Consider the following 13,302-nt stretch of genomic DNA (forward strand, 5'->3'; position numbering starts at 1 on the left):
TTTGCTGTAAGTATTGGCATGACAATGGAAATAGGATATTTTAGTGATTTATTATAAATTACATAGAAGTTTCTCAAAGTTCTGTTTGTGATTATCTTGCCTTAAGGAGATGAGCCTATGTTTGGGACATTTTCCAAAAAGTGTTTTTATAACTACCTCACCCTGGAAAAGAATTGTTAGACTCAGATGGAGTGCTTTGGTTTAAAATCTAAGGTGAATCAGAGGTCTCTTTGCAATGATCCAAAAATCTCTGACCTAAAAATCTCTTGATTCCTGAGCATTAGTGCACTTTGAATCCCTGAGTCTTAGGAAGACAAAGAAACAAATGTCCCTGGGGCTCTGCCTCTCTGACTGGGTCTGGGAAGGAAACCAACTAAGGATGTCTTGCTCCTTCTGCCTCAAGGACTGGGGCCATGCAGCAGTGGGAGGTGGCTTCCCGGAGAAGAGCAAGATTACTTGGCAGAAGCTTGTACACCAAGCTCAGCCCCTGCTAAAGCCCCAGGAACAAGAAACTAATTACGGGAGTGGAAGGCATCTGCCTAATGCAGGGTGATCATTTAAACCCACATACTTAAAGTCCTTAAAATGGCCTATTAAAAACTTAAAATTAAAAATAAAATAAATAAATCAACCCACACACTTGACACCAGATGCATCTCGTAAGAGACAAGCCTGGACTACGAGACTCACCACCCTTGGGCTCGGAAGCAGGGACACGAGGCTGGAAGCATGACCTCCATCTTTGCCACACACCCAGATTCTTCTAGCTAACTCGGAAAAGCCATCAGCGTGACACGTGGGAGTTCTTGGGTTAGCGTAGTATTTAATTTTTTATCTTTCTCTTTCAAAAACCTTTTCAATAACTGACTGTATTACACTTTTGATTAGCTCTTCTGTGTAGTGAAATACACCCATGCAGCTACACCCATGCATCGAGTGCCTGCTGGGTATGAGATGCTGAGGATTCAAAGCAGAGAGAGTGGAGGTTTAAAATATACACTGAATCCCCTTGAGGCCAGGAGTTCTAGACCAGCCTGACCAACACAGTGAAACCCTGTCTCTACTAAAAATACAAAAATTAGCTAGGTGTGGTTGCACACGCCTGTAATCCCAGTTACTCGGGAGGCTGAGGCAGTAGAATCGCTTAAACCCGGGAAACAGAGGTTGCAGTAAGCCAAGATCATGCCACACGCCTCCAGCCTGGGAAACAGAATGAGACTCTGTCTCAAAATTTTAATTAATTAATTAATTAAATATACAGTAAATCCAAAACCTTTTGAATGCCAAACCAGGGCACTGACAAGTAGGAGTCGGGTGTTAACAAGAGGTGGTGGGAAGGATTTGGACTTTGGAGTCAGTCGCACCTGAGTTCATACTCACTCCTGCAATTTCTGGTTCTGTGCCCTTGAGCTATTTATTTAACCTTCCTAAGCCTTTGTAACCTCATGTATAAACTGTTTATTTCAAATGGCTACTTTGCAGAGTTATCGTGAATACTAAATAATAATGATATGAGCACATAACAAGCACTCAAGAAATAGTGGCAATTATTATTATTTGAAATCAGAACTGGACTAATACCCCTCATCCCAATTATTTTTTAATCTGGAAGATATGATTGCTATATAGCTAAGGTATAAACTTCTCCCCAGGGAAACTTATCTAGATGGGGAGACATTTGTAAAGACAAACGTAACACTACAAGGCAGTAAATGCCATATATTATAGAAGAGTGGTTCCAAAATTTTAGCACACCTGAAAATCACCTAGGAAACTTGTTTAAAATGCAACCTTTAACCCAAGAAATTCTGTTTCAGAAGATCTCTGGTAGCTCCCAGAACCAGCATTTTTAATAAACTCACAAGTTGAATATGATATAGGTGGTCTAAGGAGAACACCTAGAAATAGACTATGGTGGCCAGGCGCAGTGGCTCACGCTTGTAATCCCAGCACTTTGGGTGGGCCGAGGCGGGTGGATCACTTGACGTCAGGAGTTTGAGACCAGCCTGATCAACATGGTGACACCCCATCTCCACTAAAAATACAAAATTAACTGGGCACGGTGGCGCATGCCTGTAATCGTAGCCACTCAGGAGGCTGAGGCAGGAGAATCACTTGAACCTGGGAGGCGGAGGTTGCAGTGAGCCGAGATCGCACCATTGCACTCCAGCCTGGACAACAAGAGTGAAACTCTGTCTCAAAAAAAAAAAAAAAAAAGGCCAGGCGCGGTGGCTCAAGCCTGTAATCCCAGCACTTTGGGAGGCCGAGACGGGTGGATCACGAGGTCAGCAGATCGAGACCATCCTGGTTAACACGGTGAAACCCTGTCTCTACTAAAAAATACAAAAAACTAGCCGGGTGAGGTGGCGGGTGCCTGTAGTCCCAGCTACTGGGGAGGCTGAGGCAGGAGAATGGCGTAAACCCGGGAGGCGGAGCTTGCAGTGAGCTGAGATCCAGCCACTGCACTCCAGCCTGGGCAACAGAGTGAGACGCCGTCTCAAAAAAAAAAAAAAAAACTATCGTAAAAGATATCACAAGATAACATCAGGAGGAAGAAAAAGAGCCAATGGTGTGGTATCCGCATAAGGTGTTACTTTTAGGGGAAAAATCTCCCAAGCAGCACTTCTAAGATAACACATTTGTTTAAGCCATTAGGTACCATATGGGGCCTTGGTACAATTTCTGGATAGCTCACCAAAACAGGTGTCAGCCCAAAGTGCTGGCCACTATGCATCAATAGCTGATGGACCCATAACACTGCATGATCAGTTCTAATGCTTGTTTGTTTTTATACAGACCATCCAGTTTCCTGGATGTAAAGCCATTCAGGAGGTAGAAAATGGGACACATACATTTAGAGACAAATAACCATATGAGGGAGTGAACTGTTCACCAAATAACTTAGTCTGCTAAGTGCCCCATTGCACTTAGGTAGAGCCATGTTCTGACTGATAGACTGTGAGCAGAGATGATATGTACCACTTTAAAAAGAAGCATTTAAGGAGCTGAAGTGAAAAACCTTCCAGCATTTTCTCTTTCCCCTTCTATGGCAATCTTAGAAGCCACAGGTTGAGATGGAAAGGTCACAGATAAAAGCAGACAGGATTGTTGGAAAGGAACTGCCCTGGAAAGCTACTGGATCCACAGTGGACTTTATAAGAGAAAGGAGCAAACTTTAGTGCTTAAGCTGCTGAAATTTCAGGGATTGTAACTGTGGCAGAATCTATCCTATTCTGACTAATACAATATGCAATACTGTAGGAAGAGCTACACAATAGAAAATTATATTTTCAGACCTATTTCCCTACCACTACAATCATAGATGGCATTTTGTTCTGTGGCAACAACTAGGCCTTTAGGGAACTCCATCAATATCCTGGTTATGGTTGATGGATCACATTCAACCATTATTTAAAGATATTTTGATTGATATTTTTATACAATAATGCATTGCATTCCAGTTTAAAATGGCAGCTGGTTGGCAGTCCCTAAGCCTGCCTCTTCATCTCATCCAAGAAATAATGAGTGGCAGCCGGGAGTGGTGGCTCATACCTGTAATCCCAGCACTTTGGGAGCCCAAGGCAGGTGTTTGAGGTCAGGAGTTTGAGACCAGCCTGGCCAACATGGTGAAACCCCGTCTCTACTGAAATACAAAAATTAGCTGGCTGTGGTTGTACATAACTGTAATCGCAGCTACTCCAGGAGGCCGAGACATGAGAATTGCTTGAACCCAGGGGGCGGAGGTTGCAGTGAGTCAAGGTCACGCTACTGCATTCTAGCCTGGGTGACACAGTGAGACTCTGTGTCAAAAAAGAGAAAGAAAGAGAGAAAGCACGAAAGAAAGAGAGAAAGCAAGAAAGAAAGCAAGAAAGCAAGAAAGAAAAGAAAGAGAAAGAAAGAAAGGAGGGAAGAAGGGAAGGGAGGAAGGAAGGAAGGAAGGAAGGAAGCAAGGAAGGAAGGAAGGAAGGAAGGAAGGGAGGAAGGGAAAGAAAGAGTGGGGAGAGAATTTCACAAAGAAAGAAGTGTCCAGTGTCAAGCTTGACAGTATCTAGTGCTGCAGTGAGATCAAGGAAGAGAAGAAATGGAAAAAGACCATTGCATTCAATGTTTAAAGAAGTCACTGTACATCACCTAAGAAGTAATCATACTAAAACAAATCAAGCCTGTAGATCCAACTACCACTTCACAGGAAGTACACAGGAAAGAGGAACCTGTTAAATGATACCAAGTGATGTTATCAGCAAAGTCCTGATCGTGGTCAATACTATAGGACAAGGCCTAGTTTCTTCACCAAACATATTGCAAGAAAAAAGGAGGGAGGACCTATATATTGAAAGACAATTAAGAGACATTTTCAATTTCCAACCAATTTCAATCTGTGGGCCTTACTTGGATCCTGATCCAAACAAACTAAATATTTTTAAATTATGGCATTTATGAAATAATAGGATATTTGGACACTGAATATATTAAGGAATTACTGTTGATTTTTTAAAATATGATATTAGGACATGGAATTGTGGTTATGTTAATAAAATAATCCTTATTTTTCAGAGACACATATGATATATTTAGAGATGAAATAATATGCTGTCTGAAATTTGCTTTAAAATAATCCCTGGGAGGAGGCGTAATGATGAAACAAGTTAGGCAGGTATTGATCATTATTGAAGCTAAATGGATGAGTACATCGGGTTTCATTATGCTATTGTTTGAAAATTTACCTGATAAGTTTTTCTTTAAAAAAATATGGATTACCACTGGAGTTGGGGGAGGAAAGACGGAATATTCAGGGAAGAGGATATTGGAGGCTTCAAATATAAAGTTAATATTTTATGTCTTAAATGGAGTAAAAGAACACAAGTATAATATAAGTATATCTTATATTTCATTCTATATAGTCAACAAATGTTTCATAAATATATCGTTGCATTTACTCAGTATTTATAAAACCCTAAAGGAAGAAGGATAGAAGAAATGAAGAGATGGAGAGAGGGAGGGAGGAAAGGAAAAAGGAAGGAAGGAAGGAAGGAAGGTAGATAGGTCAGGATAAGGTGGCTTACTTTTGAGCCAGGAGGGCAGTGATAAGTGAAGATTAAGATTTGGGTCATTATGATAATCCCATTTACTTTTGATAGGTACTTGCAGCTCAAGAGTGCAGGGTAGGCTGGCTGCAGTGGCTCACACCTGTAATACCAGCACTTTGAGAGGCCAAGGCCGGCTGATCGCTTGAGCCCAGGAGTTTGAGACTGGCCTGGGCAGCATGGAGAAACCCTGTCTCTACTAAAAATAGAAAAATCAGCCGGGCATGGTGGCACATGCCTGTAGTCCCAGCAACTTCCAGGCTGAGGTTGGAGGATTGCTTGAGCCTGGGGCTAGGGGGCTGGCGTTCAGAGCCGCAGTGAGCCAAGATGGTGGCACTGCACTCCAGCCTGGGCCACAGAACAAGACCTTGTCTTAAAAAAAAAAAAAAAAAAAAAATGTGCAAGGTGCAGGACTCCTCACAGATTCCCATATCAATGACCATTCTCCCAGCTCATTTAGTATGGCTTTCCATGTATTTTTCCACCTAAATAAATAAAAGCCTCAATTCTCAAAACTATTTGTCTCTGCTGTGAGTTTAAAAGTCTATTTTAAAACTCAAAACTGAGAACAGTCTACTTCTTTCTCTTTGTATTCCTGCTACAGCAATCCTATTTATTTCTGGAGCAACGGTTGCCTCCTACACAGGGATTTATATAGAAAAATGTGTCATAAATGGTCCGTTGGTACTCAGCAACTTTTGAGGGTCTTTCAGTAAGTCTATTATGAGTAGGTTGGGGCAAAGAACTCACTGAGCTACAAACCAAGGAGATATAGATACACAGGTAGATATATATTCATTTCAATAGCTTTTAATTAAATCAGCAATAAAATAAAAACATGCACTTCAGCCTGAGGGTTATGGGATGTTTTCCTTGTGGAGAATATAAAGTACAATTTAAATGTGTATGCCAGGCAGCATCTAACTAGAACATAAATTCTTTTCTTCAGACTTCAATGGAGGTTTCTATTAATAAGGATCCGAGAGAACTTATCTGATGACTTAAATGTCACATTTGCATTTTATGAAATTCAGAGAAAAAAGAAAATGTGGATCAGCATCTGTTGTGAGTTCTTTGCCAAAACGTGCAGCCTGCCAACTGTCCCCTTCACTTTTCTGTCTTCCTGGCTGCACTAGGGGAACACGGTGACTCTACAGGGCTGCCCCCAGCTACAGAACGCAGGGCCTATAGAGTCACCAAACTTGAGAGTTTTTCGGGGACTGCACAATCAAGACCCAGAAAGAAACATCACCGTATTTCTTTCTCCCAAAGCACTTGTCCACCGTCCTCTCTGATAGAGATCTCTTGTTGCCGAGGAAGACTCCATTAAAGAAGCACTGCTTTCCGACATGGTAAGTGTGGATGTTGATGCTAAACCTCGGGTAAAACGTCCACTCAGGACGATGCCCATCTTCTGCAAGACACCAGAAAGCCTTCCATTAGTGCTGCTCCCAGCCTCATAATGCAACTGGATGACAAAAAGCGGTGAAAACTCCCCAGGCACTATCTGGCTATACAACTTTAATTAACGTGTATAATCCCTTGGTTCTACATCAGAGACAGCGTGAAACTCTGTGGGACTAGACACAAAAGGAAGGGAAGTGGGGGGAGAGCTACCTAAGAGGCCTTCTTTGTTTTTGTTTTCTTGTTTGCCCTCTTCATCCTCTCCTTCAAAAATAAAGCCAACTTTATGTTCGGCAGTTAAGTATTGGTTGGGAAGCTCAGATACAGTCTTCCAAGTACCTATGATACAATCTTCCCTCTGATAACTGTGTAGGAAAAATAGAATGCCATCAACCAGCAAATGGTTAGGCTAGTGCCATCCACATGGCACCTCAAGTGGATGAAACATGGTATTGGCTGTAACAATAGCACGCACATGCGCTACAGCGACACTGGGAAATGTACCCGTGATAATTTCACATGAGAAAAGCTTCCATGAGACCTCAGGCTAGTTTCTGGACCTCGCAGTGCCTTTGTTTCATCATCTGATACTTTTCCTGTAAGATTGCTAACAGTGACTTTAAACAATAAAAGATCCCCTAGCAGTTCTAGGGATGCTTGAGAAATGTGGGCTCTGGGATAGCCAAGAAGAGCACAGGATTTGAGGCAAGCAAGTTTGGGTTCTGATCCCATCGCTCTACTTCCTGGCCATGTGGCTTTATGGATGACTGAATGTCTCAAAGCCTCAGTTTCCTCCTCTGTAAAATGGGTATGTCTATATTAGCCACATAGATCTGTATGTATTGGAACAGAAAGAGGTCCATGATCTATTTATACCATTTGTATACTAACCCATTTATTTTACATCTATATATGCACACGTGTGTATATATACACACACACATATACATTTCAAAATACAGGAAAAATATATATTAACTCTTCATGGCTATGAGGCAGAATAGGGATATTGTTGGAAAACATTGGGGAAGGGTTTTTATACTCTATATACTTCTATATTATTTTAATGTCTTTCTGCAGTATTTTAATGGGTTTTATATAAAGGCATTGTATTTTTGAAAAACATATAATAGCTTCCTGGCAGAGGTGTTGTGAATTTTGAGATAAAGTATGTCAAATGCTTGACAGTTGTGGGCCTTCAGTGATGGTGGTCAACAGTATGGTAGACTTCTGAAAAGAACTGGGGCACAGAGGCATGTGGAGGAGGGTCTGTGACTTACTTGTCTGCAACTTAAGCAGGCTGAATTCCTCAGGATACTTATCCTTTTGGACTTGAGGCAATGACATTTCCGAGGAGTGACCAGAATGTGAGGAGGAGGGTTTCTGATCCAAGTCAGCAGTGGTGCTGGAAAGAAAGCAGAAGGATTCTTTCACGTGCTTAAACTGGTAGTTAGAGCCTGATCTCACATAGTTTACCCTAGAATTGCCCTCGCTTATGAGAACTGGGACTACTCTGTAAAAAGTCCTTGAGCATATCATTTATGTATTCACAATTTAAGGGGACTGAAACTTATTGAAAAGATGGGCATTCAGTGGCTCACACCTGTAATCCCAAAACCTTGGGAGGCTGAAGCAGGTGGATCACTTAAGGCCAGGAGTTTGAGACCAGACTGGACAGCATAGTGAGATCCCATCCCTACTGATTTTTTTAAAGTGTTTAAAAATAATTTGGTGATTCCTCAAAAAGTTGAACATAGAATTACCGCAAGACTCAGCAATTCTCTTTGTAGGTATATACCTAAAAGAACTGAAAACAGAGATTCAAACAGATACTTGCACGTCAATGTTCTTTGCCACATTATTTATAATAGCCAAAAAGTGGAAACAAGCCAAGTGTTCCTAAAGAGAAGAATGGATAAGCAAAATGTGGTACATAATACATACAATGGAATGTTATTCAGCCTTAAAAATGAATGAAGTGGCTGGGCATGGTGGCTTCTGCCTGTAATCCTAACACTTTGGAATGCTCAGGCAAGTGGATCACTTGAGCTCAGGAGTTCGAGACCAGCCTGGGCAACATGGAGAAACCCCCTCACTACTAAAAATACAAAAATTATCCAGGCATGGTAGTGCATGCCTATAATCCCAGCTACTCAGGGGACTGAGGCAGGAGAATTGCTTAAACCCAGAAAGTGGAGGTTGCAGAGATCTCACCACTGCACTCCAGCCTGAGCAACAAAGTGAGATCCTGTCTCAAAAAAATAAGAAAAAAATAAAGGAATGAAGTAGTGATGCATGCTAAAACATAGTGAGCCTTGAAAATGTTATGCTAAGTAAAATAAGCCAGGCACAAAAGGACAAATATTATATGATTCTACTTATATGAAATATCTAGAATAGGTAATTTCATAGGAAGTAGATTACAGGTTACCAGGGGCTGGGGAGAGGGGAGAATGGCAAGTTATTGCTATATGGTCATAGAGTTTCTGTTTGGAGTGATGAAAATGTCTGAAAATAGACAATGGTGATGGTTACACAACACTATGAGTGTAATTAATGCCATTGAATTGTGCACTTAAAAATGGATAAAATCAGGCAGGCTCAGTGGCTCATGCCTATAATCTTAGTACTTCAGGAGGCCAAGGTAGGAGGATCACTTAAGCCCAGGTGTTTGAGACCAGCCTGGGCAAAATAGTGAGACTTCATCTCTACAAAAAAAAAATTTTAATTAGCCAGGTGTGGTGGTGCACACCTGTAGTTCTAGCTACTTGGGAGGCTGAGGTGGGAGGATCACTTGAGCCCAGGAAGTGGAGGCTGCAGTGAGCAGTGACTATGCCACTGCACTCCAGCCTGGGCTACAGAATGAAATCTCATCTCTTTAAAAAAAGTTTTTTTAATGGATAAAATGGCAACTATTGTGCCATATATATTTTACCACAATTTTTAGAAAGGAATGATATATATTACAACATGTATGCACCTTGAAAGCATTATGCTAAGTGAAAGAAGCCAGACACCAAAGACCACATATTGATAATTCCATTAATATTACATGTCCAAAACAGGCAAATCTACAGAGACAAAAAGTAAATTAATGGTTGTCTTAGACTAGAGGGATAGAAAGATGGGGGTGTGGGGCAATGATTGCCAAAGGGTATGGATTTCTTTTTGTGGCAATGAGAATGTTCTAAAATTGATTGTGGTGATAGTTGCACAATTTTATGAATACACTAAAAACCATCAAGTTGTGTACACACTTTAAGTGGGTGACTTTTATGGTATGTGAATTATGTTTAAATAAATCTGTTACCAAAAAGGCATGTTTAATAAAACCATTAAATGCAAATAAAAAGTCAATAAGTATATAGAGAAGATGAATAAATAATCAAAAACAAACCTAGACTGAAATGATTACAGTAATAGAGCATTATGTTTAGTGCTGAACTTCCTAGCAGTTTATAAAGGCCCATGACAAACTTTTATAGGTGTCAGCAGAAAATGCAATCACTTCTGGTTTAAATGGCTTTGCGTCTGAGACCTGGCCTTGGACAGTGTTTTCAGGTACAATGATCTGTTATCAAGTCAAAGGATCTTTTTTCATAACAATGCATCACTCATATTTAAATGGCATCAAAGCAACTTCATATTGCTCGTCTTGTCTGCTCCCTGCTAACAATCCTGGGATGTAGGTAGGACCAATAACTCAGTGCCCCCACCCCTGATTCAGAATATAAGCAATTTTGGAGGTGTGTTAGTTTCCATCACGAGAGTACAGCTGAGGACAACTGGAATTGGGGTTCAATGTCTCAGAACTGTCACTCTCTTCTGCTTATCCTGACACCTTGGCTTCATTTTTGCCAATTGCAGATGAGCTTCTTCACAAGAGCAAAAAGGCCACTGACAGCCCCGATTCAAATTCTCATGTCCTCCAACCAATTTTTACCCCTATCTCCAATGTGAAAAATTTCAGGGAAGGATTCACTGGCTCAGCTTAGATCACACGTTCTCCCTTAAATCAATCACAATCAGGAAGTGGAGACAAGTAAGATGATGGTAGCTCCTATTCAAGACGAGCCGGGGAAACATAACAAGACCTTGTGTTAAAATGTTTAAAAACTGGGTAGGGAAGGGCTGGGCACGGTGGCTGACACCTGTAATCCCAACACTTCAGGAGGCCAAGGTGGGTGGATCACCTGAGGTCAGGGGTTTGAGACCAGCCTGGCCAACATAGTGAAACCCTGTCTCTACTGAAAATACAAAATTAGCCAGGTGTGGTGGCATGCACCTGTAATCCCAGCTATTCAGGAGGTTGAGGAGGGGGAATCACTTGAACCCAGGAGGCCAAGGTTCCAGTGAGCTGAGATGGTGCCATTGCACTCTGACCGGGACAACAGGAGAGCGAAATTCCATCTAAATAAAAAAAAACTTGGTAAGGAAGGAGTGAAAATCAATTCCCCAGAAAAAGGAGAATAGCATAGATGACGCCACTGGAAAGTCAGTGGAAGCTGAGCAGCTTCTACAATATGTGCACACAGCAAGGCATTGGAGAAAGCCACTTCAAGCAAAGGAGGCAATGTGAGCAAAGGCATAGCAGGAAGAAATATCAGGGAAATGAAGACATTTGATGTGGTTGTGGCAGGATTATTGGAGATAAAACTGGAGAAGAGAAGGAGACAGATCTGGAGAACTTGCAGTTCATATGAGGGGGGGACTCTTTTTTATCAAGCTTTAATGGGATATCATTAAATAATGGTAAGCAAGAACATGACATGGTCACATATGGTTAGAAAACTCTAGAAGCTGTGAAAGGAACGAACTTTGAGAATATAAAACGTAAGTCAGGGAGTCCATTTAGGAGAGTGTAGCAGGCAGCCTCTGATATGACTGCCAATGATCCCTGCCTCTTGGCATTTATTCCCTCCTGTAATCTTCTCCCTTTGAGTATAGGCTAGACCTACTGACTCACTTTCAACAAAGAGAAAACAGCAAATGTTATGGGATGTAACTTCCCAGGTTAGGTTACAAAGAGACTGTGGCTTTGTTTTGTGTGCACTCCTGCTTGCTTGTGAGGAGAGACAGCTGTTATGTTGTGAGTTGCCCTCTGTAGAGACAAGGAACTGAGGGAAGCCTGTGGGCAACAGCCAGTGGAGAATTTAACTATCAGCCCCAGCAGCCTGTGAGGAAGTGAATCCTGCCACCAACTATATGAGTGAACTTGGAAGTGGATCCCCACCCCCCACAGTTGAGCCTTCAGATGAGCCCACAGCTCTGGCCAACACCTTTATTGCAATCTTGTGAGAGACCTTGAGCCAGAGGCACCCACCTAGGTTATACTCAGATTCCTGACCTGTAGAAAACGTGAGATAATAAATGTTTGTTGTTTTAAGTCACTAAGTTAGGGTGACTTGCTGTGCACCAATAAATAACTAATCTAGAAGGTATTACAGTGGTCCAGATGAGAGATGATCAGGGCCTTGAGTGGGACCATGGTAATATAGATGTAGTAGAAGAGATGGACTTATACGGTGTTTCAGGGCTTGATCCCCATTTGGATGAGCAGGAGGAGACAAGTATAACCTGTCAATCTATACCTTTGGGGCTGTATGAATACCGCAATTACCAACTGAGACAAAGAACACAGAAGGATTTGGTTTGTGAGGATGGGTGATGAGAAGTTCAGTCAAGGCATGTTGAGTTTGGAGGCCTGTGGGATATCAGGTGGAGATATCTAGAAAGCAGTTCAATATATCAATCTAAAGCCTGAGGCTATGTCTAGACTGGAGCTTTAGATTTGGCTACACACGCTTTGACTGAGTTAGGTCCTCCATAACCCAGGCATCATGAGCGATAAAGGGGACTTATTTAGGTGGGAATTAGGAATGCAGAACTGGCAGCAATCACCCAGTTCCCCATCCCACAGGATGTGAACTTCACAGTCTGGGCTTTCTTTCCCTCCCAACACATGGACCCACTGCTGCTGCTAGTGGTATACATCTGTTGTAGAGGACCTAAAGAGGCAGAGCTTAAGGATTATGCCAGTCTCTTCCATGTCTAGTGCTGGGGGCAGCAAGTCCACTTGGAGCAGATTTTATTATATAAAGAATCACTTGAGCAACTTCCCTTAACTTTGACTGAATAAATCCACTTCTAGGAATTTACTTTTATAATATAACCGGAGATGGGCAAAAGCCGAATGTAGAGGGATATGCATTACAGCACTATTTATAATAGCAACTCTTTAAAACTATAGGTCACTGGTTAGATTGTGGTCTATTCATCTGACACTCCAGCACTGTAGTCATTGAAAACCATGTTCTTGAAAAACACTCACAGGTATGAGAAAATTCTGTCCACATATTGCTCAGTGAAAAAGCTGCCTTTATAAGATGTCCTTCAGTAAGTGAATGAAAAAATTAACTATGGTACATCCAGACAATGGAATATTATTCAGCATTGAAAAAATGAGCTATTAAGGGGTGAAATGACATGAAGGAAACTTAAATGCATATTATTGAGAGAAACCAATCTGAAAAGGGTATATACTATACGATTCCAACTGTATGTCATTCTGGAAAAGAAAAAACTATGGAGACAGTAAAAATATCTGCGGTTGCCAGGGGGTGGGAGGGGTGGGAAGGGATGAATAGATGGAACACACAGGATTTTTGAGGACAGTGAAACTACTCTGTATGAAACTATAATAGTTTTTTCTTTCTCTACAGAAAAAAAAATAATAAAAATTAGCTGGGCATAGTTTACAGGTGTGAGCCACCATGCCCGGCCATGTGACTTTTTTTTTCTTTTTTTTTTTTTT

General features: G+C 41.5%; 1 protein-coding gene across 2 annotated transcripts in view; it reads right to left on the reverse strand.

Moving 5' to 3' along the window:
- The window catches only part of SPATS1 (spermatogenesis associated serine rich 1), a 43,090-nt gene that overhangs the window by 9,504 nt on the left and 20,284 nt on the right, over positions 1-13,302 (reverse strand). For both annotated transcript variants that reach the window (XM_026455489.1, XM_026455490.1), the window contains 2 exons: positions 7,769-7,893; positions 6,337-6,498 (listed from right to left, as the gene is read on the reverse strand). In XM_026455489.1, the coding sequence (XP_026311274.1) occupies positions 6,337-6,498; positions 7,769-7,893 (287 nt within the window). The remainder of the gene's footprint in view (positions 1-6,336; positions 6,499-7,768; positions 7,894-13,302) is intronic.

This window comes from Piliocolobus tephrosceles, chromosome 5 (genome assembly GCF_002776525.5).
Source record: "Piliocolobus tephrosceles isolate RC106 chromosome 5, ASM277652v3, whole genome shotgun sequence".
Classification (NCBI taxonomy): domain Eukaryota; kingdom Metazoa; phylum Chordata; class Mammalia; order Primates; family Cercopithecidae; genus Piliocolobus; species Piliocolobus tephrosceles.